The sequence below is a fragment of the Plectropomus leopardus genome, chromosome 1, assembly GCF_026936395.1.
Source record: "Plectropomus leopardus strain MGB_pleo_1.0 chromosome 1, ASM2693639v1, whole genome shotgun sequence".
NCBI classification, from domain to species: Eukaryota; Metazoa; Chordata; class Actinopteri; order Perciformes; family Serranidae; genus Plectropomus; species Plectropomus leopardus.
The window spans coordinates 2,078,282-2,104,440 of record NC_142176.1 but is presented as its reverse complement, the minus strand read 5'-3'; the positions used below and the strand labels follow the sequence as shown (position 1 = coordinate 2,104,440).

The window sequence follows — 26,159 nt, the reverse complement described above, 5'->3', positions numbered from 1 at the left end:
AAGAGAGATAAAGTAATGTAATTTTAAATATTCAGTCATGATAATTATAAATGTAGTTCCATGGACAGTTTTCTCCAGCTTTTAAAAAATAAAAATAAAAATTGGAAACCAACTAATTTCTTGCAATTTGTGGGACACTTCTCTCCAAGTCGCCGCTGACTTTCCCCCCATGTTCTCGTAATAAATCTAACCAGTTTGTTCAGGGTCCAAAGGTTCAAATACGTGTGAAAGCGAATGAATGCAGCACAAGAAGAGCTCAGAGTTCAGTTCAGAGAGCTTTATGTCCCTCCGGGGGAAATTTGGCCTGCGGTGAAAGCACAACCAACAACAACTACAAACAATAAATAAACACTGACACAAAAACAACATCGCGATGTACAGCACAACCAAACTTGACAAGAGCAACCCCAACGAAGAAAGCTCGACCTTGAAGTTTTGTCCAGCTGTAGTTTCCCATAATCCTTGAACCAATATTTTGATTAAAGATGCAGGTTAATGGTAACATCGGTTTGACTCAGCATACATCACACAGTGAGTGTGTGTGTGTGTGTGTGTGTGTGTGTGTGTGTGTGTGTGTGTGTGTGTGTGTGTGTGTGTGTGTGCGCGCGTGTTTATCCCTGAACAAATCACCCTTAAAAAAAAAAACCCATGAGAAGAAGTTACATGTTAGAAGTTATGGGCAAATTAATTAAAATTTAGCAATAAAAAATAAAAAATGTAAAAAAAAAATTAATAAATAAATAAATACAAATTATATTGATATAAAGATAACATTTATTATTATTATTGTTATTATTATTGATATTATTATTATCATTTTCTTTTGAACCTTTCCTGTTTTTTTTGCAGTTTGTGGGACATCTCTTGTTATCTCTTTGCCTTTTTAGACATATTTTGAGAAGTACTCAAACATCGAAACATGCACTGCAGTATTTTAGAAAAACTGCCTTGAATGAAGGATTTTAGACCGCAGCAAAAAAACTCACCTGAGCAGCTCACACTGATTTACTGCCGTTTGTTTTTTTGCTGATTAGATAAGAAGGTGGAACATAAAAAAGACCCTGAAGCTGCAGTTACCAAAACATCGGTGGTTCAGGAGGAAAGAGAGGAGACAGAGGACAAACAGGAGGAAGAGGAGGACGAAGAACAACACGGACACCTGCACAGGAGCATCAGGAGGAGTCACCTGACCACACACCTGAGGAGGAGGAGGGCCGAGAAAACCACTGACGCTCACACAGACAACAGTGACATCACAGCAGCAGGCGGACACACGGACAGTTCCCGTCCAGCTGCTGAGGACAGACAGTCTCACTGTAGACCCGCAGACACGCGGACAGTCTCCGGAGGCCTCCCCGCGCCTCCTCCTGTCCGCTGCAGCTCGCGCCTGGCCGCCAAACCACGACGCGTTCACTGTCTGAGCAGCCGAGGGAAACAACAACCTCCTGCTGTCCCCGACACACCGGGACAGACAGAGGGACACGGCCGGAGCTCCGCCGAGGACGCCTCGTCCATCACAGAGACGGAGCCTCCCGGAAAGATCTCGCTCCCTGATGCTGAGGCGACTGCAGCAGCGCATGTGGGCGAGGAGGTGAGAGAGCGGCGCTACAGGTGCTCCAGCTGCGGGAAAAGGTTTTACCAGATCGGACACTTAAAGAAACACCAGTTCAGCCACACGGCCGAGAAACCGTTCAGCTGCCAGGAGTGCGGCAAGAGCTACACCTCCGCCGAGAGCTTCAGGGCGCACCAGGTACGCGGCGTGTCCACGGAGCGAGCCAGCTTCTCCTTTCTGTCTGTTTTATTGATTTTTTTTTAAGTTTCTTGAGTCTAAAGTTCATATTCTGTTAATAAAATAAAGGGGTCGACCGATATTGGTTTTTCACGGCCGATACTGATTATTAGCAGTTCCTGAGGCCGATAACCGATATTTGTATCTGATATGCATTTACAATAAAAATGAAAATCTTTGGGACAATATTTAGAATATAAAAACTCCATCACAAAACTTCATTTAAATGCCTTTAGCAAATGTTTAATCAAAACTTTCAACATCATTCAACATCATATACAGCAAGTTTCCTGAGACCTTTTAAAAAAAAAAAAATTCAGTTAAAATTTAAAAAATTAATAAAAAAGTTCCTCCCATGTTCACACTTTCTTTGTGCTTTTTAATTGATTTATCAGTGATCATTAAAATATAATGACGATACAGATAATCGTCAAAATGCAAAATATCAGCCCCAATAACCGATAATCTGTCGACCCGTAATAAAATATTTTCACTAAGATTCGCTGAAATCTTTAAAAATCAGAATCTTTTTTTTTTTGCTAATTACATGATTGATTGATTGATTGATTGATTTCGTTATTTTCGTGTCATGCACACAATGTTCCCGACCCTCACGGGTTTATAAAACACCAAAATTGTGGTTGCAGCTATGAAAGTAGAGAATCATATTAATATGTGATATTTTTTATGGCCTGATTTTGAAAAGCGTGCTTGAATGAATACATTATATATTAAAACATTATTTGCAGGCACCCTTTAAATTTGGTACCGATAATGAGCAGGACATGATACAGCTCTAAAATAAGAGTTATTAAAGATCTCTGGTGGAAAAACTGAAATGGAAAAACCTTTTTCTTAATTACCACAAACAAATCTGTGTCTTCTCATTAATCAGCCAGAGCTTTTACTGATGTCTTTAAATAATATTTCTTCTTTTTCTGCAGCTCTGTGTGTCTTTTTTGGGACGTCTCCCTCTGTGGTTTATCCTCTTTGCTCAGTTCTCTGCAGGAATAACAAAAAAAAAAAACACTTGACAACTCAGTGGCCTCAGAAAAACAGGATACGTCAGCGGTGGCTTTTTTTAAGCAGTGGGTGTTTGGGTACGGGGAGTTTTTCTTTTCCTCACCGCTCCCCTGACGGCCGCGGGCTTAGTCATCATGCAGGGTAGCAATTTGCTCACGCCGCTGAATGGCAACAATAGCAGCGGTGATAATACTTTTTATTTGCGATAATGATGGTTTTATTTGTAGATGAGTCACCGCGGCGAGCGTCCCTTCTCCTGCCCTCACTGCGAGAAGACGTACGGCCTGAAGCGGGACCTCAAGGAGCACCTGGTGCTGCACACCGGAGAGAAACCGTACGTCTGCGAGCACTGCGGCAAGGCGTTCGCTCGCCGCCCCTCCCTACGCATCCACCGCCTCCTTCACTGCAGCAGGATGACTTACACTCAGCCCCCCAAGGTACGAACCAGCTGCACCGTGAAAGCATCTCTGCCGAGTCTCGCACCTGTAGAGGAGCCGTCGGCCCCGATTTCTTTATCGCGGCGCTCTGATCCACTCATCCACAGGTGCAGGGTCACGCCCAGGAACCAGAGTTTATTTGTAAATGGTAAACGGACTTTACCTGTAGAGCGCTTTAATAGACTTATTTACCACTCGAAGCGCTTTCACACCACATGTCACATTCACACGTTCACACACTGGTGGCCGAGGCTACCGTACAAGGTGCCACCTGCCACTCAGTAATCATTCACACACTCTCACACTCCGACAACGCGGGGATCAAACCGCTGACCTTCCGATTAGAGGACGACCCGCTTTACCTCTGAGCCACAGTCACTGCACAGTTAAAAAACTTCAGCTGAAATAAAAAACAAAAAGAAAAGTGTCAGGAGAGATCAGGAAGTCAGAGACTGCAGCAGACCCCCGCCTCATCCGAAAAACAACAAAGAAAACGCCGCAATAAACGCTGCACAATAATAATAAAAAAATATAAAAAAATAAAAAAATACACAACAGAATTCACACGCTCACATTTCACACAAATGTCTAACAGGATAAAACGATGAAATTCTGACATTTTATATCCAAGAGGTCAAATGTGACGTCATAATGCTCTGCAGAAACACTTTTTTTGTCCATAATTCAAAGTCAAATCTCAGGACAGAAGAGGAGACGTTCGGTCAGATCCTGAATCGTTGACATTAAAATGTAAAATGTGCTGATTGTGTGACGAATCCGTGTTTTCGCAGACGTGGACGTAAACTGGCGACATTTCTCGTTTAATCTTATTTCATTGTAGAGCTGCACACAGTTCTTTTTCTCAGCCCCTCCTCACTCTGCTTTCATTTGGGGAATTTTGGACATTTTAGGCATTTTAGGATGTTTCTCGGATTTTAAGAAGTCTCTAGGATTTTCGAATGTTTTGGAAATTTCTATTATATTGGACGTTTCTAAGATTTTCTGTTGTTTTTGGGGTTTTAGGACATCTCTTTAGGATGTTTTAAACACGTGTAAGATTTCTGGAGTTTTTAGGATTTTAGGGTGTTTTGGACATTTTTAGGATTTTTCGATGTTTCTCAGATTTTTTGATGTTTTTAGCATTTTAGGACATTTCTCAGATTTTAGGACATTTCTCAGATTTTAGGACATTTCTTAGATTTTCTGATGTTCTAGGATTTTAGGACATTTCTTGGATTTAGGAATGTTTCTAAGATTTTCCGATGATTGATTGGATTTTAGGATTTTAGGACATTTGGGTCTTATCTGGGACCTCTGTTGGGGGGCTGTTGGATCCTCCACTGGCACTTTTTTGGGTCAACAAGCTCTGTTTCGGTGCAGTTTTATGCACTCTGACACCTTATGGAGACTAAAAGTACAAAACAATTCCCAGTGTCAATCACTTTATTTTTATTGTGAATTAGAAAATGACTGTGGGAGGGAGGGGGGGCTGGCACTGTATTGATTTGGTCTGGGGCTGAATGTTTGTGTGTGTGTGTGTGTGTGTGTAATATAATCTATTGTGATAAAGTGTTTTAAAATACCTAATATAAGAAAAAGTTTAATATAACAGAAAAAGTCAACCGAATGTGCTGCAGTTTGCCCTTAAACATGGCCGTAAAGAGCGCAGGGTTTAAAATGCTTTAAAATCACTTTCATAAATGTTTGATGAGGACAGAAAACATTTGTTGCTGGAGCTCAAAGATTCACACATCGAGCTGTGATGAGTAACACTGAATAAAATATCACTGCTGAGCGTTTGCTGGAAAACTGCGGCGGGCTCTTTGAGGAGCTCCTGCCTTCATGTGTGACGACATTTTTGAATTTTTGAGTTACTGCTGTTTAATAAGGAGGACAGCGGGCAGCTAATGAATTCATTTTTCATTCATGTACAGTATTCATCCTGCTTCACCTTCCCTTCAGCTGTTTCACACTTTAACTGAAAAAAGTTTTGTTCTGTCTCTGCGGCGCTCAGCCCACTTTTTAAAAATCTTTCACGTCTTTAAATTTGCATGCAGGTCTTGTTTTCGTCTCCCTGAGCAGCAGTTTGAACTTAAAGTATTTAGAGGCAAGAGTGGAAAAGACGTGCTGCATTTTGATTCAGTCTTGTCCCCCTCAGGTGCCGTGTCCGCTCTGCCCGAAGCTGCTGGCCAACTCGGGCTCTCTGAGGAACCACATGAAGCTCCACACGGGGGAGAAACCTCACATCTGTCAGCACTGCGGGAAATGCTTCAGCCAGAAAGGTAACGCCAGAGTCCTCAGTCTGATCCCGGAGCTGCAGCCGAGCTGGTTCACGCTCGGCTGTGCTCAGTTTGAAAACGCCGCTGTGCTCACACGTTTCTTTACTCTTTTAAAGCTGCTTTGGTTTCGCTTTCTTTCAAAAACACGGGCAGAAAAGGCAACGACTGACTTCACAAATGTCCCACAAATTACATGAAATACTAAAAGGTGACGAGGAAAATGACCTGAATTTTTTTTGAAGAAAATAATTAAAAAACAAAATGTCCAGAAGATATATTTAAAATCAATATAATTATATATTTAAAATATTTTCACAGTCTACAGATAAAAAAAAAAAAAATTTTATGCACTTTTGGCCTATTTTCTTTTTTGTTTTTAACTTTTCTTTTTTTTAAGTGTATTTTTAGGTAATTATCTCATAAATTTGTACTAATAATCAAAAACTAGGAAAAAGTGGTATTTTGAGCTGAGAATTTTAAGTGAAAACAAAGTGTCTCTCTGGACTTTAGCTCCGATAACTAGAACGTCTCTCGATTTTGTTTAATTGTAAGAAATTGTGTGACATCCAAATTGTTAACGTGATCAATGCTGTGAACCAGATTATCAGTAGGACCGACGTCATCGGGGACAGTGAGATGTAGAGCTGCGTATCATCGGCATAGATGTGGAAATTAACCTGTAGAATATTTTAGTTTACGCTGTCACCGATACAATAAGTGGAGACTGTAAATAAACGAATAAACGGATCTGATAAGATCTGAACTAACAGAAATCAAATCTAACAGGATGTGGGAGATTCTGTAACTTCCTGTGCAGACTGAAGGCGGCTGGAAAAATGTCAGAAATCGGTCTGACCTGGTTGCACGTCACATCACCAGATGCAGGAAAATCAACAGATTTTGCAGCTGCAAACTCTGCTTTCTCGGTCAAACGAGCATTTTTGCACCTCTGGTTCCCTCGTCTCAAAGTCTCCGGGTGTTTGGTCTGTTTTTAACACAGGCTGAAGATATTTAGAAGTTTTGTTCTGCGACATAAAATACGTCCGTTTAAACCCAAATTTACGCGTTTTAAAAAAGGCTGTTGCTAACAAGTGGCTAAATGGGACTACAGTGTTTGTCGTTAGACGTCATCACAGCGACACAGAAACTCGTTAAACACACTCGCCGCCTTTACAGCTTTACAGCAACAGTCACGATTATTGATATTTTGGATTCTATTTTAACGTGTTTTTACGGTGTTTGTAGCTGTGACATTTAAGTCGTGTGACTGCGATATAGTTGGTTTATAACCTAAAAGCTTTTTGCCTCTGGAGATTTCATTTATGCTTCAAAACACACAAAAGTGGTTTTCATCTGTGAAAATTATCACGCTGAACAAAACCTGTAAGCATCATCAACGTGTGTTCGTCACAGAGCTGATTTTTGGCGATAATCGAAACTCCCAGAAAGTTTTTGATGAGGGGACCAGTGTGTGATAACTCCCGGGTTGGTCTCAGCCTACTTCAGTTGATTAAATTTACAATCAACAGTAACAGGAAATCCACAAAAATCTTCCCTTTAGATATACATTCCCCTTGCTGTGGGAGTCGGCGTTTATGCTTGTTTGTTCATAATATTCTCTTCATTTTCGGCGAAGCCTCCACTTTAACGAGCTGCAGGAAATCTTGAAGTAGATGCATATTAAATCACAGACTTGTTTAAAATCTGAAATATCCTAAATGCATTTTATTAAATATATATATTGCACATATCTTATTTTGTCTGAACGTTGAAAAAAACACCACATTAGGTTTGATTTATATTCAGTAGTTTTTAAGGTTCATCTGAATTTCTAATGTAATCTGTTGTGTTGGAAGCTCCTCTCCTGCAGAGACGATCTGCAGCTTCACAAAGGTTTTCCCGTGGGACTGAAATTACAGAGTCTGTTTGCCGACTTCATGAATCTTCTCTGAATCTTGTGTTTCTCTGTGGCAGCTGCTCAGCAGAAATTACACGGCCTGGCGTTGAAGGAATACGCCAACGTTTTGGAAAATACACTTGTTTGTTGTTTTGCCTGCCAGGTGGAACGTGATTGATAAATAATTCAATCAGGATAAAATAATAAATAAATAAATGATAATTTTCTCTGTGCTTGCAGAGTCAAGGACGTTTAGCTCAGCTGAGCACTCGTGTTGACATTTTAGTGACTTTCTCACTACACGTTGCGACTTTTCGAGACCCGTTTAAACCGTATTCTCCAAAAGAGCCGGATTTTATGGCAAAAAGGGCAACTTTAGGGAGTATTGGTTGATAATGTGTGTTATGCATTTGTTGTTTGTGGCATGTATGTTAGTGTTTAGATCTCCAGTGCAGGTTGTGATGTAATACGGCACATTTTATTACGATCAAAATGTCAGTCAAACCACGTAAATCTTTGAAAACATTTTTTTCTCTCTCTTTTTCATTATGTAAATATTTAATGTGTTTTTTTGGTCTGTTATACATGAATGGTAAATAATAATACTAATATACAATATTATAGAATATTATTTATTATTTATTATATATTATTTATTTATAAAATAATATAATATATATAAATATTATTATTATTATCATTATTATTACTTTCCTTAATTACGCGTGCCGTGGGCAGAGGAACATAGATGAGTTTTGAATGTGTTCATTTAATGCTAATCAATAAGCACCCGTTGGTAACTTTTTATTTTTAAGTCTCTTGACAGTTTAACTTTTTTTTTTTAAAATATTTATTTTTTTACACAAAATGAAATGAGTTATTCAGGTATCTGAATCCTCTTTATTCAAGACACTTTACAAAGACACTCTCAGAATATTTTTATTTGTAAACCTGCTGAGCTGCTGGTTGCTTTGACACTTTCTGACAAATAAAAAGTAACTACATCAGCAACCTGCGCTGACGGCGTCACGGCGCCAAATTCAACCTGCGCTGCGTTATTAATAAGACGTATGACAATGGGATTAACATAAATGGACAAACAGAGCCCCGAGTGTCTGACAGGCGGTGAGTCAACCACAGCAACATGAAGGAGAATACTTTTCAGTCCAGGTGGAACGGGGGAGAGAGGTGCACGCTGAGTTTGTTTACCAGAAATTTCAATTTTCATTTTTGGAGTGATGGGAGAAAAAGGATCTCTCGAGAAGCGAATGTTGGCCTGTTAGTTCGCCTGCAAAAAACATACGAAAATTGCAGGATAAAAGATAAGAATTTAAAACCAATCAATAAAAAGCATGGTAAGTAAAAACAAAATCAAAATAGAAATGTGCATCAGTAAAAACAATATTTAAATGTGCAAAGATCAATAAAAAATCAACAAATAATACTGAATTAGTTCCTTTAGCGTCACAGCTGCGTTGCTATGACGCATTTCGGGGGCTTTCTTTAAAACAGACCCAGATGTCCTCTGTAACGGTTCAGGGTTCAGGGTTCAGGGTTCAGGGACTCTGGGTTAAACTGTGACTCTCCAGTCAGCCTACCAGACCACTCCACAATCTGGTTCAGACAGTTTCTGTTTTTAAGAGATTTGGGTTTTTTGTGATGTAAAGTGTCGAGTTCAAGATGCATTAAACGTCATTTAGTTCGGGTTAGGGTTAGTGTTTATTGTGTTTATTGCATTAGTTTGTGGTGTACGGTTATATGGGGGCGTTGCGAGTAATGATACCCCAAAATCTCTCCCTGTTTTTCACAGTCCGGTGTTGGCAGGTTTGGATTTAAGCTGTTTTCCACTGAAAGAAGTCGGCGAAACTAAACCAAAAGAGTAAAGCTTCCAACATCTCCAGAGATGTCTTGGTTAAGTGTTGTATCTCGTCAGCGGACGCTTCTGAGGTGCTGAACGCCACGCCGGGCTGCTGCTGGTCATAAAGCCGACTGCTTATGAAGCACAGACACGAACGTTTAAATGAAACAGCTTTGGAGCTGTTAAAATTCAAGAGGGCACCTCTGACAGGGCCAGGCGAGCAGTTTCCTGCTGCTCCCTCTGCTAATTACATCCCAGAGTCGCCTCTTTACCAAAACACACACAGACCAAGTAGGTATTGATCTCCTCATCTGACCTTCAGGAAGAAAAGAAACATATTTTCCCAAATGTCAAAGCGTTTCTTTAACTGAGAGAGACTGAAAACAGAGTTTGGTCGCGATCATGTTGAAGAGTTAACTTGATTATTTTGAGACGATGTCAGGGTTGTTTTTGTAACGCAGAGAGGATCCGCTCTCCTGCTGCGATCCATTCCCACAATTTATGTTTTCATTTGTCAAAGTGACAACTTCAGTTTCATGAGCGGACCTCGTCTTCACACATTATTGGACAAATGCATATTCACTGTGTCCTGATCCAGCTGCGATCACAGCGTCCTCCGCCGACACGTCTAATCTGACGTCTGTCTGTCCCGCAGGAAACCTCGAGTCTCATCTGAGAATTCACAACGGGGAGAAGCCGTATCCGTGCACCGAGTGCGACCTGAGCTTCTCCCAGAAACCAGACCTGCGTCGGCACATGTTCTCCCACACCGGGGGAGGCTTCCTCTGCAGCTACTGTGGGAAATCTCTGAGGGACCCGCACAGCCTCAAGTCCCACGAGAGGCTGCACACCGGAGAGAGGCCCCACCGCTGTCCCGTCTGTGGAAAAGGTCAGAACATGTTATCCAAATTTAAAATTCAAATAAGATTATGAGGAAAAAATCAGACGAGAGAACAGTCTGGGGACACGTGCTCTAATCTGTCCGCCCCATTTGGGATTTCCAGTCCCCCCTTTGCACCACAGTCCTCATCACTGCGATCCTTTTTTGATGTTAAAACGGAGACGAGCCGAAGACAGAAAACTTTCAAATTCAACACATCGGTGCAGATCGACGCTGACTTCATCCAAATCCAAATCATGCAGAGGGTCAAAACACTTTTCCAAAAATAGTTTATTTGCCAAAACACTACAACATTTCCCAAAACACTACAACATTTCCCAAAACACGACATTTCTTAAAATAAAATAACATTTACCAAAACACTACAAAACAAAACATTTCCCAAAAACACAGTTTTCCCCAAATAAAACATTTCAGAAGTGTAAATAACATTTTCCAAAATGCTACATTTTCCAAAGCAAAAAAAACAACAAAAAACAATATTACCTCCCCAAAAATGATTTCCAAAAACTCTACATCTCAAAAAACACAACATGTTAGAAAACAAAACATCAATTCCCAAAACAAAACAAAACAAAACAGTATCGCCCAAAACAAAACATTTCCAAAAACACTACTTTTCCCAAAACAAAACATTTCAGAAAACAAAACATTTTCCAAAAAACAACATTTGGTGAGACTAAAACCAGAAAAAGGTCAGTTTGATTTGATTCCTTACTCGCCGTAGAATCTGCATGTTAACATAAATCCACCTCGGCAGGCTTTGCAGGCTGTGCAGTTTCTGCAGGCTCTGCAGGCTTTGCAGGCTGTGCAGTTTCTGCAGGCTCTGCAGGCTTTGCAGGCTGTGCAGTTTCTGCAGGCTCTGCAGGCTTTGCAGGCTGTGCAGTTTCTGCAGGCTCTGCAGGCTCTGCAGGCTTTTAAATGATGCATTGCAGTGACGTTTGAGTGTTTTCTTTAACGATGTACTTTAATGATAAGGGAGGCTGCTTTCAGTAATTGCAAATGTTTTCATGCGTGCGGTAATGTCACTGCAGTAAACAGTCTGAAGGAGCAAAACTAAACTCTGGAGTTATAAATTTGAGAGAGGAAACTTAACAAAACTTCTGAAATAATAAATGAAGTTACGCTGCTGTTCCTCTCAGCGTCTCTCTGAACGGAGACACATTAATAGTTTCTGCTGCTGTGATTCCTGCAAGTATTAAATAAATTCGATAACATAAGCTTGATGATACTGTATAATATTAAACTGAAGTACACATAAATGGGCTGCTTTTGAATAAATGAATATTTATGTTCAGACTAAAGTTCTTGTTTTTGGTAAAATGGAAATTAACCCAACCTTTTTTTTAATCATTATGTTAATTTGTATGATCATGACTGGTGGATTAAATGCAATTTGCATATCAATATGGCACAAAATGTTTTTTAACATGAATTTATTTATTTTTTGGCCACTTGAAGGCAGCACAATATGTTTTAAATACAACCCTGACATGTTATCAACATATAAAGTAGTTAAAGCTCCTCTCCTGGCTTTAATATTAACACTGAAGAACTAATCTCTGTTCACCAAAATACATATTTAGCTCTTAGAGCGCTTTAATATTACACACTTTTATCGCTCTGCACACAAAATGTGCTTTTCAAAATCAAGCTCTAAAATATTTTATACATTAGTATGATTTTCTGCTTTCAGTCATTTTTTAAACAACATTAGTCCTCATAATTAATGTCAAATATTCATTAATTTTCAGAATTTGACCCTTTAAATGCCAGTTTTTTTCTTGTCATAATCCCAGTATGTTTTAATATGAAAAAATGATTTATTTTCAATATACTATGTGCTGAGCAGATTATGTTTTTGATTATCACAGTCTGGGGTATGTCAGTGATTAGCAGCAACATTGATTTTTAAGCATTATTATTTTTTGTGCAGTTTCAAATACTCACAGTCTTACCGCTCTGCACACAAAATGAAATTTTCAAAATTAGGCTATGAAAAAAAATCACACATTAATGTGATTTTCCACTTTGATTGAGTTTATTGTTTTAATCAACATCAGCCATAATTATAAATATCACATTTTTGATAATTAATTTTCAGAATTTTAAACCTTTAATAAATTTTTTTTTGCTATGATGGCACTATTTTTTTGAGTAATAATTATATGTCTGTGCTGGAGCGGGCTGTAAAAAAAATATTTTCCATATTAAGTTGATTATTTTTTCTGATGATCGCAGCTTTTTTTTGCTGCAGTGATCAGCAGCTACACTGACTGTGACAGGTCACCTAGTGGAAATAGCATGTATTTCCTCCAGATGCCAAATATGGTCAAAATGACCTCATCAGGTGGAAAATAGTCAAAATGACAAATTCAGAGTCAAAAGCCCAGAATGACACCCAGAAATAATACAAGTCCTGTTTTTCTGCTCTGATGGCTGTGGGATCAAAAATGTCAGTTTGAATGGGTTTCAATGGAGCATTTTTTGACCTGAACAGTCTGAATGTAACTATTTAGTTTCCACAGTGTATTTTAGACTTATTGTAGGAGCTGAGCTGCAAATTCACTGATTACACCAAAATACAGTACCGTACAGTAAACATGCAAATTGTACAGTGGATAAGGAATCAAGTTTTTTTTCTTAAAAATCCCTTCATGCATAAAATGGCTTAGGTTTAACTCTTTGATTTACTGAACACAAATCAGCTGCTCGTCTGCAGCTGGAGCGTACCTGCTCACCTTTGTAAAGGGAAGCTTGTTTCTCCTTTTGCGCTGGAGACGGAGCACGACTCATCACACCCTAAAATACCTCGTCCACCTGAGGGGGAAACGATCAGCACCACTGAATCCAACCAAGGGCTGAAACGCCAAAAAAATCTGTAGCAAGTAAAAAAACACTCGATTTCAGCCTCTCAAAGGACTATTTTACAGCGATACATCTACCTGAGAGGAAAGTTGTTTTGATAAAGTCAGTATTGTCAGTTTGTCTCAGCGTCCTCTTGTCTTTACTTTGCTTGTCCTGGAGAAACGATCCCACTTCTCCAGTTTCACCAGACAAATCTCCAAAGTTTGTCCGACCGAGTTCTCAAAATGCTTTCAGGCACTTCTCTGCTGTTTGCTCAGAGGTGACGGGGAGCCAAAACAGAGTCAAAGGAGAGCTGAGCTGTTTTCTCCTCCGCTGCCGACTTAAATGTGCTCCGTTTCTATAGCATTAACCCTTTAAAACCTGGATCGACATCAGTTTTTTTTTGTAAGAAAATTGATTTGATTTATTTCAAAAACACAAGAAAAAGCAACTTCAGCTTGGGAAGAAGTGTTGCTTTTCCTTTGGAAAAGACATCCTGACTCTCAGTAGGTCTATTCCTGGTTAAATAAAGGTCAAATAAAAAAATAATAAAATAAACAGAAAAATATAAGACTTCCTTTAAGTTCAGTGGTACGAAACTACAACAACGCAAGTATGTGGATGTCGTATCTCCATTTTTCAGCTGCTCAAACTTCTGTGTTGGTAATCACCAGCGCATGTACTGACGCCTACGTGGTTACCATAGCAACCTGGTCAGCACAGAGCGCCGATGCGTGGACGAAACGAATGTGATCTGATCTCATACAAATGACAGAGCGGACACTCTGCCGTCAGGATCTGATATGAGAAACAAATCGGATTTGTCTGCAGTCTGAAGTGTTCTTCCCGAGGTCTGAATCGCTGCGCCGTCCTGTTACACAACAGCTGATGGAGGCAGCGGCAGAGCAGCAGCTCCGCTATTCAGTCGAGTAAAATGAGTAAAATATAACGTCGGTGAGGACCGTCTTATGGCAAGGAAAAGCAGTGAAAATAGAACAAGGTATATTTATTATCATTTTTTAAATAAAGTTTAAAAAATGGCATTTAAACTTTAGATTCTCTTTTGTTGTGGTTGCTGAACAGTTTTTTGTATTTCTTTTAACAGAATAACATTATTTGGATGGTTTTGGTTCATATCCTTGTTATTTTTAACCCTTTTTGTCCCTTCAGGCTACACTTTGGCCACCAAGCTGCGGAGACACATCAAGTCTTCCCACATGATGGAGAAGCCGTTCAGCTGCCACTGCGGCGCCTCCTACACCGTGAGACAAAGTCTGCTGAGGCACCAGGCTCAGCACCGCGCCGGCGGAGGAACTCAGGAGGAGGTGAAGGCGGCCAAGTCGGAGGGAGGTCACAGAGAGGAGGCGAACAACAGCAGCAAGAAGGAGGCCACGCAGGAGTCGGCGTCTGCGGGCTGCGGTCACCCGAAACCGACCAGAGGCCGACCGAGGAAGAACTCGCTCCCTCCGGGAGAAGGAGAGAGGGAGGAGGGTCAAGGGAAGAGGAGAAGGGGACAAGGAAAAGGAGAGGAGGACGCAGAGACAGGAGGAGACGAGGAGGCGTCAGGTAACATCCAACACGTGGTCTACATCCACACAGACGACGTGCCGACGCCGAGCTCCGCCCCTCTGCTCCTCGCCTCGGAGAGCTCGCTGCCTGCGGGGGCGGGGCAGGAGCTGGTGGAGGTGGTGATATCAGAGGGCACGGAGCAGTGCATTGTGGTCCACGGGCAGCAGCAGACGGTTGGCGAGCTGCTGATCTTGCAGGAAGAGGGGGGCGGGCTCTGCTCCGTGGCGCAGACGGTCGAGATAAACACGGTTTAGACGAAAATCATCGGTTTCTAACTCCGACTCTGGTGGATGTTTCAGAGCAGATCTCATCAGTCAGGGTCGCCGCGGTCATGGAAAACCTGAAAAAAGGTCCTGGAATTTCACAATCACATTTTCCAGGCCTGGGAAAATCCTGGAACCAGTACAAATCATTGAAAGTTTTGGAGAAATCATGGGAATGTTTTGTGGTTAATAAATTAAATGACATTAACGTAACAAAACGGCAAGTTTTGGGTCTGTAGCTGACGACATAACGTATGTAGCTTTACGATGTGTCGACGTTTGACAACAGTTTTCTTTACTTTCTCTCCGAGCTGCGTCTCTTCCTTCACGTCTGCCCTCCAGGTATGCCAAATCATTTTGAAACAATTTGGCTTTGAGGGAGGGGTATACAAATGGCTTGATTTTGTATTTATTTTACAGCTGATTTAAAAAAAAACAAAACTTACCATCTGGCTTGTTGGGTTTCTTTTTAATGCATTTTTTGTTTTTCTTTATTTTGGTAATTTTTTCTTTTTTTAAATAATTTTTTTCTTGAATTTTTTTGGGTCATTTAAATAGAAAACTAAAAGAATTGGTGATTTTCTTTTTTCTTTAACATTTTTGGCAATTTCTTTTGTAAATGTAAAAGTTTTTTGTTTTTTTCTAAAAATTTACTTTTAAAGAAAATCATTAGTTCTGAAGTCATGTTTTCTTTAAAAAAATAGCAATGTTTTTCATTTTTTATTTTTGGATGATATTTGACAATTTGTTTTTATAGAAAACTAAGAGAAAAAAACAGGTGAATTGTATTATTACTATTATTTCTAAGAAAATGGGTTTGGGGTAATTTCTTTAAATGACAAAATGATGCAGCCTATCATAGCCAGAAAATATAACCAGAAATTATTTGATTATTGATTAACAAAGGACTCAGGCTGGGCGATAAAACGATGACGATATCGATCGTGAAATAACTTTTCCTCGATTGAACTATGAGATGTAGTCGATAGAAAGTCGATAGAAAGTCGATAGAACGTATTCCAGCCATGTTTTGACAGAAAACACGAACAGCCAATGATAATGAGAATAGTGTCGCGGAGAACCAAATGCAGTGAACTGTGACTGTAGAACAGCTGAGTGTTTGACAGCCACAGCGCTGAAACAGACACATCTGCAGAGGTGAAAGTGACTTCTTTAGACTCTACAGACGACTTTGTGTTAGTTTCAGCTTTAATCAGACTTTGGATGAATTATTTAGAAACAGCAGGACGCATCGCTCCGTGTCTCATCCAGCCCCTCGCGCTGAGCTCTCATTATTATTACCAGGGGCAGATGTAATGTTTTGGGGGCCCGGGGCCACAAGCACATGAGCTTATTTTCAGCCTTTCTCTAACTGTGAATGTCGGCAGGCTGTTGGCAGCTATAGGAGAAGTAGGCCGACTCAACAGTTTTTAATTCCTGAGTAAAATGATTAACAGCACAGAAGTTTGACAGAAGCTGAAGTCAGAGTCCTGCAGTCAGGAGAGGTTGGCCTTTTATCAGCACAATGTGCTTAAATTTACCTGAAGCTTGTGCTGACAATGGCCACAGCTCACTCCTGCACGGACATATCCGACATCTTGCTCCAGCGCACTGACATGTCCGAGATATTTAAACCTAAATTAACCTGATGATATCTTCATATCTCACTCAGGAGTCAAAGGAACCTTTAAGCTCGACAGAAATACTGATTTGATGTATATTGTGATATATATCGATATCGACTGATATGAAAAAACAAATTGTGATAAGACTTTAATCCATATCGCCCAGCCCTAGTAAGGTCTAAAAATATTGGGCAATGAAAAAAAAAAAAAACTGGGGTCCTTGAAAGTCATGGAAAAGTTATTGAATTTTCTCCATGAAAATGTGTGGGAACCCATGATATATACATCATGTTCAGCACATCTCTGTAAACTTTATGACCTACCTCGACTGCATCTCCGTTTAATATTCTCTATATACCCCAGATCGCCTTTAAGCAACCTCCACACAACAGATGTGAGCTCATTAGATGTTATTGGTCGCCAGGTGTAAACGCAGGAAGGCAGAGCAATAACACCCGAGATGTTTCCCAGTCGAGGACTCGACCAGTCAAAGTCCGGCTCCTCACTTGAGCCGGCGGGTTTCTTTGTTCGTGCAGAATCGGGTCCCTGAGCCTTTCAGTCTCTCTTTTGTTGTGCTTGTTGAACATCGGCGCTCTCTGTGATTCTGAGCCGCCGACATCTAAAGCTGACACTCTCCGCTGACGCTGCAGATGAAGCAAACACTCGAGAGTTTGAAGTCGAGCTGAAAATGTCTCAACGTGACACGGTGTGCTCTGCACTTAGCCGCTTTATCCTCTCCAGATAAAATAAAAGCAAAAATACAGGAATAAAACCGACTGCAGGTTTGATTTTCATCCATGTTAACCCTGTGAAGCCTGAGCAAAGTGGCTTAATGTGAAGAAGGCAATGAGCAGCTTAAAAAATACAAGAATTTAGCACAAAAAAAGAAAGAAACAAGCAAACAAACAAGGAAATTACCTGAAGACGTGCTTAAAAATTATAATAATTTTCTGAAACATAATTTATAATACATAATTATAGTAATTATAAATACAGTTATTGTTATAATAATTTTCCCAAGCTTAGATATTTTTTTTGTTTTTTTTCTAAATCTGCTTATTTCCTGTTATTTGTGATACATGTCTGACCAAAATGCTCATTTTTGAAAGAAATCCAGATTAATGAAAAATGTGAAAGGCAGCAAAAGAAAAGTGGTGTCAGTCCAGGTTTGTAATGGTTAAATTGCCTGAAGTCAAATTTAAGAAATCTTGTGTGTGCTTGGATTTTTCCCGCCAAAATCTCTGAGTTTGAGTTTCTTTTGGTCGTTTGACTCGTGAAACAAATTCAACACTGTGCATTTTATTAGATATTAGTCATTTTAAAACATGTTAAACCACTAAATGTTTGCGCTACTGAGAGAAATTGTTAGAAGATGTTTTTTATTTAAAGTAGAAACTGCTCACTGTGATCTCGTCTGTCGGTGTAAAAGCGATCAAAATCCCCAAAATGTTGTCTTTAAAAATTGCCAAAAATGTTCAAGAAAAACAAGAAGAAAAAGAAATTCTTTCAAAATTGCAAAATCTTAGGGTGCCCAATAGCCCATCTGCCCCGCGTACAAAGGCTTGTCCTCGCTGCAGCGGCCGTGGGTTCGATTCCAGCCTCGGCCCTTCGCTGCATGTACCCCCCTCTGAAGCGAAAATCCCCCTATTTATCTAAAAAATAAAAAGCCTAAGTTCTTTCTTTGAAAATCGCCAAACATTTTCACAGAAAAAAGCCAAAATCTGTAGAAGAAAAAAAAGCCAATTTACTATCTTTTAAAAAATCACCGTAATTTACGAAAAAATTATTATTTAATAAATCGCCCCCAAAAATAAAATAAAAACAAACACTGACCAAATGTTTTACAGAAAACATGCCTACCTGTTTTTTTATCATTAGAAAAAATGCAGATTACTTTCAGCTAAAGTTGCGTGCCTCGGCCCTAAAGCCCGCCCCTCCTCTGTGCATAAATAACAAACAGTCCCTATGTTACATTCAAATACTCAGTCAGGTTCTTAATTCATTATATTTCAAAGTAACATGTTTTAAAAAGCTGTTGTAAACTATTGAAAAAGAACCTGGAAATTTTGCCTGGAAAGTCATGGAAATGTCATGGAAAATGTGTTGGTAAAATGTGTTTGAACCCTGAAAGGGTGTTTGCAGACAGCATGTTTCGTGTTGTTGGAGGAAAAACGCGGCGGGTTGTTTGTTCCGCCTCAGTAACGAAGGAGCGAGTTCTGCTGTCGGAGGAAAAGTTTGACGTCTGCCGCGTTTCTGCGATGGCGGTATTTATGTGGAGATAATGCGGAGGCTCCGTCTGAAGAGCCGGCAGGAGAATAGAGATGAGCATCTGTAAAAAAGCCTCCACACAAGCACATTTCTAAAGCCGCTGGACGTCTGACGCACACAGACGAGACGTTAATGCACGGACTGAAAAAAGAAATCAGTGGAGAGTGAATCAGGCGACTCTCTTTTCAGCCCGCAGACGCGCTTTCATTACGAAGTTTGGCAAAATGATTTGACTTCAAATCAACTCTCGGCATCTGTTTTCGGCTTTTGTTCGTCTGTCAGAGAAGAAGTTGGTCTGGATTTTATTTTACACTAAATTATGGGAAGTTTTTGGAAAAATGTCCTGCTGTGAGACTCCACCGGAGCTGCTGGAAATTAAGGATCCATCAATGTTGGTTTTTCAGGGTCGATACAAATACTGATTATTACTTAATGAGACCGATGACTGATAATAGGAACCGATATGCATTTACAACAAAAATATTTAGAATATATACATTTTCAATTTCAATTTGAGGATATTTTTAATATTTTAGAAAGTTTGTAGGATTTTAGGACCTGAATGACTTAGCTCATCACTTTATTTTTATTGTGAATTAAAAAATGTTGGGGGGGCCACCCGGGATCCCGTCGGGGTCCAGATTTGTCCCCCAGGCTGTTTATGTCTGTCTTGCACTAACGTGTGCACACTTTTCCTCATTTGAACATTTCTCACGTCTCCTCTCTCTCTGTCCCGCCTGCAGCTTTTTTCAGACAGAAGAGGTCGAACAACAAGTCTCACAAACCGCTTTGCTCCGAGCAAACTTCGACTTTCTGCCCTGCAGTTTTTGGAACAAGATGTTAAAAAATCAAATATTGATGTAATACAGAAATACTCAACGTGCTCTGCTTGGGGGCCCCTTTTACAAAATGACAGGAGGACAAGGGCCAGGGACAGGAGCCCCAAACATGCTTCTATAAGATTACAGGACCTTTCTTGGATTTTAGGACGTTTATAGGATTTTTATGATGTTTTTAGGATTTTGGGACATTTCTCAGATTTTAGTATGCTTCTAGGTATTTAGGACATGTCTGCGATTTCAGGACATTTTGGGATTTTTGCAAATTTTGTAGTAATTGTAGGACATTTATAGGATTGTAGGGAATTTCTCCGATTTTAGGACATTCGAAGAATTTTTGGACATTTCTGGAATTTTAGGACAATTCTCAGATTTTAGGATGTTAACAGGATGTTAGGACATTTATAGGATTTTAGGACATTTCCAAGATTTTAGGACATTTATGGGATTTTATCAAATTTTGTAGGAATTTTAGGACATTTCTAGGATTGTAGGGAATTTCTCGGATTTTAGGATGTTAACAGGATGTTAGGACAATTTTAGGATTTTAGGACATTTCTAAGATTTCAGAACATTTACAGGATTTTAGGGCATTTATAGGATTTCAGCAAATTTCCTAAAATTTTAGCATGTTCTTGGTATTTTAGGACATGTCTGCGATTTTAGCACATTTGGGGATTTTTGGACAGTTTTTGAAATTTAGCAAATTTTGTAGGAATTTTAGGACATTTCTAGGATTGTAGAGAATTTCTCGGATTTAGGACATTTCTCAGATTTTAGGATGTTAACAGGATGTTAGGACAATTTTAGGATTTTAGAACATGTACAGGGTTTTGGGACATTTCGAGGATTTCGGGACATTTCCAAGATTTTGGGACATTTCTAGGGTTGTTGGACATTAGCGGCTCGGGTACTGTGAATCACTTTATTTTAATTGTGAATTATAAAATGGTTGTGGGGCCACCCGGCATCCTGTTGGGGGCCGGTTTTGTCCCGCAGGCTGTAAACTGCGTATTTCTGTCCTGTACATTGTGCACACTTTTCCTCATTTTCACGTTTATCACGTCTCCCCTCCCTCCCTCCCTCTGACTGCAGGTTTTTTCAGGCCGACCTTTCAGCACAAACAAGGTCGAACAACAAGTTTGACAGTTTGTAAAAAGCAAACTTTGACTTGATTTCTTGTTTTTTTTGTCAGGTAGTTGTTGAATTATTTGCTGAGTCAGCAGTAAAGAGCCGAGCAGCGACACAGCGAGGATCTGCTGGGCTCAAACCGGAGGCTCACAGTTGGTGGTTAACACTTTAAAGCCCGACGGCGGCCTCAGAGGACCAAACCCGGTTATAAACCTCACTTTGTTTACACCCGCAGCTCCGCTCAGGCTCTGAGCCGGCAGGTACGACCACTTCCTGTCTGAATCGCTCACCGCGTTTCTGCTAAAATAAAAAACAAATCCTCCGTAAAGATGACCTCTGCTATGCAAAGACAGAGTTCCTAAAATGTTTTAACCCTTTGAGACCCCACCCAGTTTAATTTCTTTTTAAAAAATAAAAAAACAGCAACTTGGCAAGAAATGTCCCACAAATGGTGAGAAATAAGTAAAAGGTAAAAAGAAAATGACGTCAAAATCTGTTTTTACTAAAGAGGAGGGACTATTAAAAAAGAAAAGATAATAATAATAATGATAAAAATAATAATGTAATAATTTAAGAGTTTGCTAAGATTCTAGGAGGTTCTTCAATTTTAGGACATTTCTAGAACTTAAGGATGTTTCTAATAATAATAATATATAATACAATAATTTAAGATGTTGCTAGGTATTATAGTTATTATCATAGATTTTGCATATATATACACATTACATTTTCTTTATATCCTTTTTTTAGATTTTCTTTTTTATTACTTCTGTATTTTATCTTAAATTAAAATGTTTAAAGTGAATATTTTATTCTTCCTTTATGTTAATTGTTTCGCACCAAAATCAAGTCAGATTTTTTGAAAATGCAAACATACTTTGCAGTAAAATCAGATTCTGATTTTAGGACGTTTCTATGATTTTAGAAGGTTTCTCAGATTTTTGCACATTTCTATGACTTTGGATTTGAAGACATTTATAGGATTTTCACTAAAGAGGTGGACTACTGAAAATAATTATCATAATAATCATTACAACAAAGAAGAAAATCCCAGAAAAGGATTTTTATAGTTATTATACTAAATTTATCTGAAATGATATTATAGAGCAAAAATATATACATGTATATTTTTTATTTTCATCACTTTTTGGGGCTTTTTTGTCTTTTTACTTTGCCTTTTTAAGCTTATTTTCTGCTAATTTTCTTGTAACTTGTATTGACCTTTTTTTTGCTGCATCTTGCTCGTTGCTGGTTTCCTCTGTTTTTGAAATCAATTTGCTCAGGTTTCACGGGGTTAATTAGCTGCAGCCCGAGTAGTTTCTTCCCAGTCCGGCTTTTTTAAAAAAAGCGGATTTATTTGTGAGATAACTTCCAAGCTGATAGCCTCTGAGACATTTTGTTGTCTCTGTCTTTCTTTCTGTTTGACTGTTTGTGTTTATTTTCCTTCGAGCGTCTGCGTCTCTCGTTTACTCGTCCTCTCCGTCTCCATCTCAGACATGACTCAGCCGGAGGGTCCTCAAACGTCCCCCTCGCTTCACTCTCCAGGCTGTTAAGTGGAACAGAAAATAGAGAAGAATAGAGAGGTTTTATTTTTTATTTTTTATTTTTTATTTTCTGGGTGAAGCTCTGAGCTCGGTTTTTCAGTGTTTGCCGCAGAGCTGTTCAGACAGGATTCGGGCTGCAGACGCTCAGTGAAACTTGAGGGTGATTTAGTGCTGCAGCGACTACGGGCTTCCCGCCGTAATGCATCACCACCACCGTCTCTTCATCGGAGACATTTCTGACTCCGGCTGAACACCTGCAGAGGTGCACAGAGAGAATCTGCGTCCATTGTCTCTGTGAAAGACGCTAATAACGTCCACGCTGTCTGAGGCACAAAGACGCCGTTTTTTTCCATGAATTTGCTCTGACTCTTTTGACCCGTTGACTCACGCCTGAATAATCTCTGGGTTTCTTCTCCTCTCAGTCCCATTGAATTTCTGACATTTTAGTCGACACAATACGTTTTCACACGTTTGATTCTGCGGCGTACTCGTGCTGCGGTTTCTCTCCACGCTGAATACAGAAAAGAACTTCATATTTTCGTTTTTTTTCCCTTTAGGTTTGAAGTCTGCTGCAGAGAACTGGGAGACACTTCAGCAGCAAAGGTGCAAAATGATTTTTTGGGTTTCATTTATTTTTTTATTCCTTTTGCTGCCGACTTCACGGTCGTCGTCCACAAACGGACAATCTGTGGACGGCGTGTCCCGCAGGAGTCTCAGTCTGACCGAAGTGTGTGTAACAAACCGCATGTTGACCGATGGTCTGTTCCTGTTTATTATTCTGATTCATCTTAATGCTGCAGGGCATTCGCACCGGGGCCCATAGAATGAGGGGCCCCACAGTGCGGGCCCCCAACAATATTTAGGCAGAAACTATTAATACAACTCTGATTCAGATTTCCGCCTCAGTTATAAAAACTAGAAATCACAAAATTATTTGTATATGCCTTTAAAAATCTTTTTTTTGTTTTTAAAAAATAGTTTTTAGCAATTTATACAAAATATGTTAAAAATAGATGCTCATACATAAACTATAGGTAAACTACAAAAAAGTACTCAATTAAATGAGTCATTTCTGGGATTTTATGATGTTTCCAGGACTTAAGGACATTTTGAGCGTTTGAAGACATTTCTAGAATTTTTGGCCATTTTAAGGACTTTAGGACATTTGTCTTTGGTATTTTGTTACATACGTATATGTGATGTTATCCAATGTCAAGTCTCTATATATGAGAGCAGTACATTTTGGACTGCGTTGTCATGCCAATGCGTTTTTTGCTGGGGTTTTTTTCCCCTTTTTTTTGTAGATATTATTATTATTATTATTATTATTATTAGTAGTAGTAGTAGTAGTAGTAGTAGTAGTAGTAGTAGTAGTAGTAGTAGTAATAAGAGTATTGAGTTAAATGATTGATATTATTTATTTATTTGACTTGTTATTGTGAAATCAATATTTTTATGTATTAATGTGTGCTTTGGCCCTTGTCCCTTTATCTACTTTCCTGTTCGCAGTCCCTGTAATTATTTTTGCACATTTATTAAGCCATATGAATATAAAGAACCAAGCTGTATGTAAGGCTGAGCGTGTAGTGTCCTTTATGTGCTCGAATTTATGTGTTTTATATCTCTTATCCATCATTTTGTATCCAGTTATTTTGCCAATGACTGTGATTTTAGTTTTATCTGTATAAAAATAATTAAGAAATCATAGAGTTCATAACAGACTAAATATTCTTAGACTGTAAATCAAAATCAGACTGCAGTTTTCTTCCACATATGAACCTTCACGGCTTCGCTGAGCCTCGCAGCAGACTGTTCTCAGATCAGCCTCTGGGCCGGAGAGTCTGCAGAGATGACGGAGGATCAGTCTCTTCCCGAAAAAAGCAGCACTCATACAGCGAGAGGCCCCCCCTCATTTATCTGCTCCGCTGACACCTCACCGCTGCGTCTAAAACACGATTTTAACGTCTGATTAACAACAAATCGTATAACACGCATCGTCCTCTTCTCTCCTCTGCAGGTCTGCAGCGAGTCCAGCTGCTCACTTTATGATCTCTGCAGCCTGAAACACACAGGTGAGTATCCAAACCTCCACTAAACACACAGGTGAGCATCCAAACCTCCACTAAACACACAGGTGAGCGTCCAAACCTCCACTAAACACACAGGTGAGCATCCAAACCTCCACTAAACACACAGGTGAGCGTCCAAACCTCCACTAAACACACAGGTGAGCTGCCGGGTCCACACACACACACACACACACACACACACACACACACACACACACACACACACAGGTGAGCTGCCGGGTCCACACACACACACACACACACACACACACACACACACACACACAGAGCTAAAGTCTGTCTGTCCAAACAGAGACACTCGTCTTTTGCAGAAAAACAGAAAGACAGGAGACCGGTCGCAGGTGCATACGTCTTTCCAGGATTTGGGGTTATTTCTATGATTTTAGGACAATTTTAGGATTTTAGGACATTTCAAGGATTTTTGGGCATTTCTGGGATTTAATTATATTTCTAGATTAAGATGTTTTGGGGAGTTTTAGGACAGTTGTAGTGTTGTAGGACACTTTTATGATTTAGGACATTTCAAGGTTTTTAGCACATTTTGATAAACGAGGTCTGTTTTGATAAACGAGCTCTGTTTTGATGCTGTTTTATTCACTCTGACTCCTCATGGAGACTAAAAGTAAAAAAAAATCACAGTGTGACTTTATTTTTATTGTGAATTAGAAAAAAGGGTTTGGGGCCACACGGCACCCGGTCAGGGGCCAGATGTGGCCTGCGGACCATAAGTTGAGTGTCCCTGGTTTATGGTACCGTACAGGTGTGTGTTTTAGCCTCGAGTGAACACACAGGTGCAGTATGTTGGTCCGTCACCACCCACACACACTGACGTCGATCCGTCTGAACTAAATCCTGAATCTCCAAAGTAAATAAACATCGAGTATCGCCCGTCTCTGCAGCCTTTCGAGCTGAACTCACGGCCTGAAACCTGCCCCGCCTCACACGGCAGACAGACGTAGCTGGCGGCTAAAGAGCAGGATATTTCCTTCAGATGGAAACGGGAGCGAGTATCGGATTATGATTGATCAGGTGGCCGCAGACGGGCCTGGAAATGAACGCTAATGCCGTCTGCTGCCTGCCGGCGTCAGCGGCCGATTGTTTGCTAACACGCTCGCCGTAAGAAGCTGATAATAAATCCGAGTGTGTCTGTCAGCAGCTGTGAAAACAGCATTAACACGCTGCACCATGAAACGATACGTTTGCTGATGCGTTTCCGTTTCTGTGAATGTTTCTGCAAACAGAAGAAGAGGAGCAGCAGGAGGGAGGCTGCGTGATTTTGGCAGCAGATTGTAATTCAGATACACTGAGAGAAAACTCCAAAAATCTGTCCTGGTATGGAGACGGTCCACTCACAGCTCATTTCAGAGAGACGCCGCTCCTATCGGCTGCTGTCCCTCTTAGCGTGTTTTCATTCTGAGGTCAAATGTCGCCTCTTTGACAGAGATTTCGGCGTAAGATCCGAACACCAAAAGCCACCTTTCACGTCTGCATGATACGCCGCTGGACAGCGTCAGCCGAGTACGCTGCCGCACAGAGCGGTTCACCGCGTTTTTACACGCCGCCTTACGGTCGAATTGCTCGTGCCGCAGCAGCGTGATGCACAAACGGACGACTTCAGTCAACACTTCCCCCGTGACAAGATTTTACGCCAATCAGTGCTTTCGCTGTTTCACTGTAGCAGCCGCTGTTACGGATGTTGCGCAACAGGATCTCGTTCGGACATTAGGACCTCTGTCGGGGGTTTTGGGGGATCCTCCGCTGGCACTTTTTTGATAAAAAGCTCTTTTGTGATGCTGTTT

General features: G+C 40.1%; 1 protein-coding gene across 3 annotated transcripts in view; it reads left to right on the top strand.

Annotated features, from left to right (window-relative positions):
* The window catches only part of znf408 (zinc finger protein 408), a 36,091-nt gene extending 11,539 nt beyond the window's left edge, over positions 1-24,552 (top strand). The window contains exons 5-11 of one of the 3 annotated variants that reach the window (XR_015776822.1): positions 1,035-1,750; positions 3,040-3,249; positions 5,408-5,531; positions 9,939-10,172; positions 14,202-20,986; positions 22,828-22,873; positions 24,288-24,552. Coding sequence is in view for 2 of the 3 variants with exons in the window: in XM_088078992.1 (XP_087935118.1) it covers positions 1,035-1,750; positions 3,040-3,249; positions 5,408-5,531; positions 9,939-10,172; positions 14,202-14,854 (1,937 nt within the window). In the remaining variant the exon portion in view is untranslated. Of the gene's footprint in view, positions 1-1,034; positions 1,751-3,039; positions 3,250-5,407; positions 5,532-9,938; positions 10,173-14,201; positions 24,256-24,287 lie in introns of those variants that run through there. The other 2 variants (XM_088078992.1, XM_088079066.1) reach the window with 2 other exon arrangements.
* Positions 24,553-26,159: the final 1,607 nt, after the last annotated feature.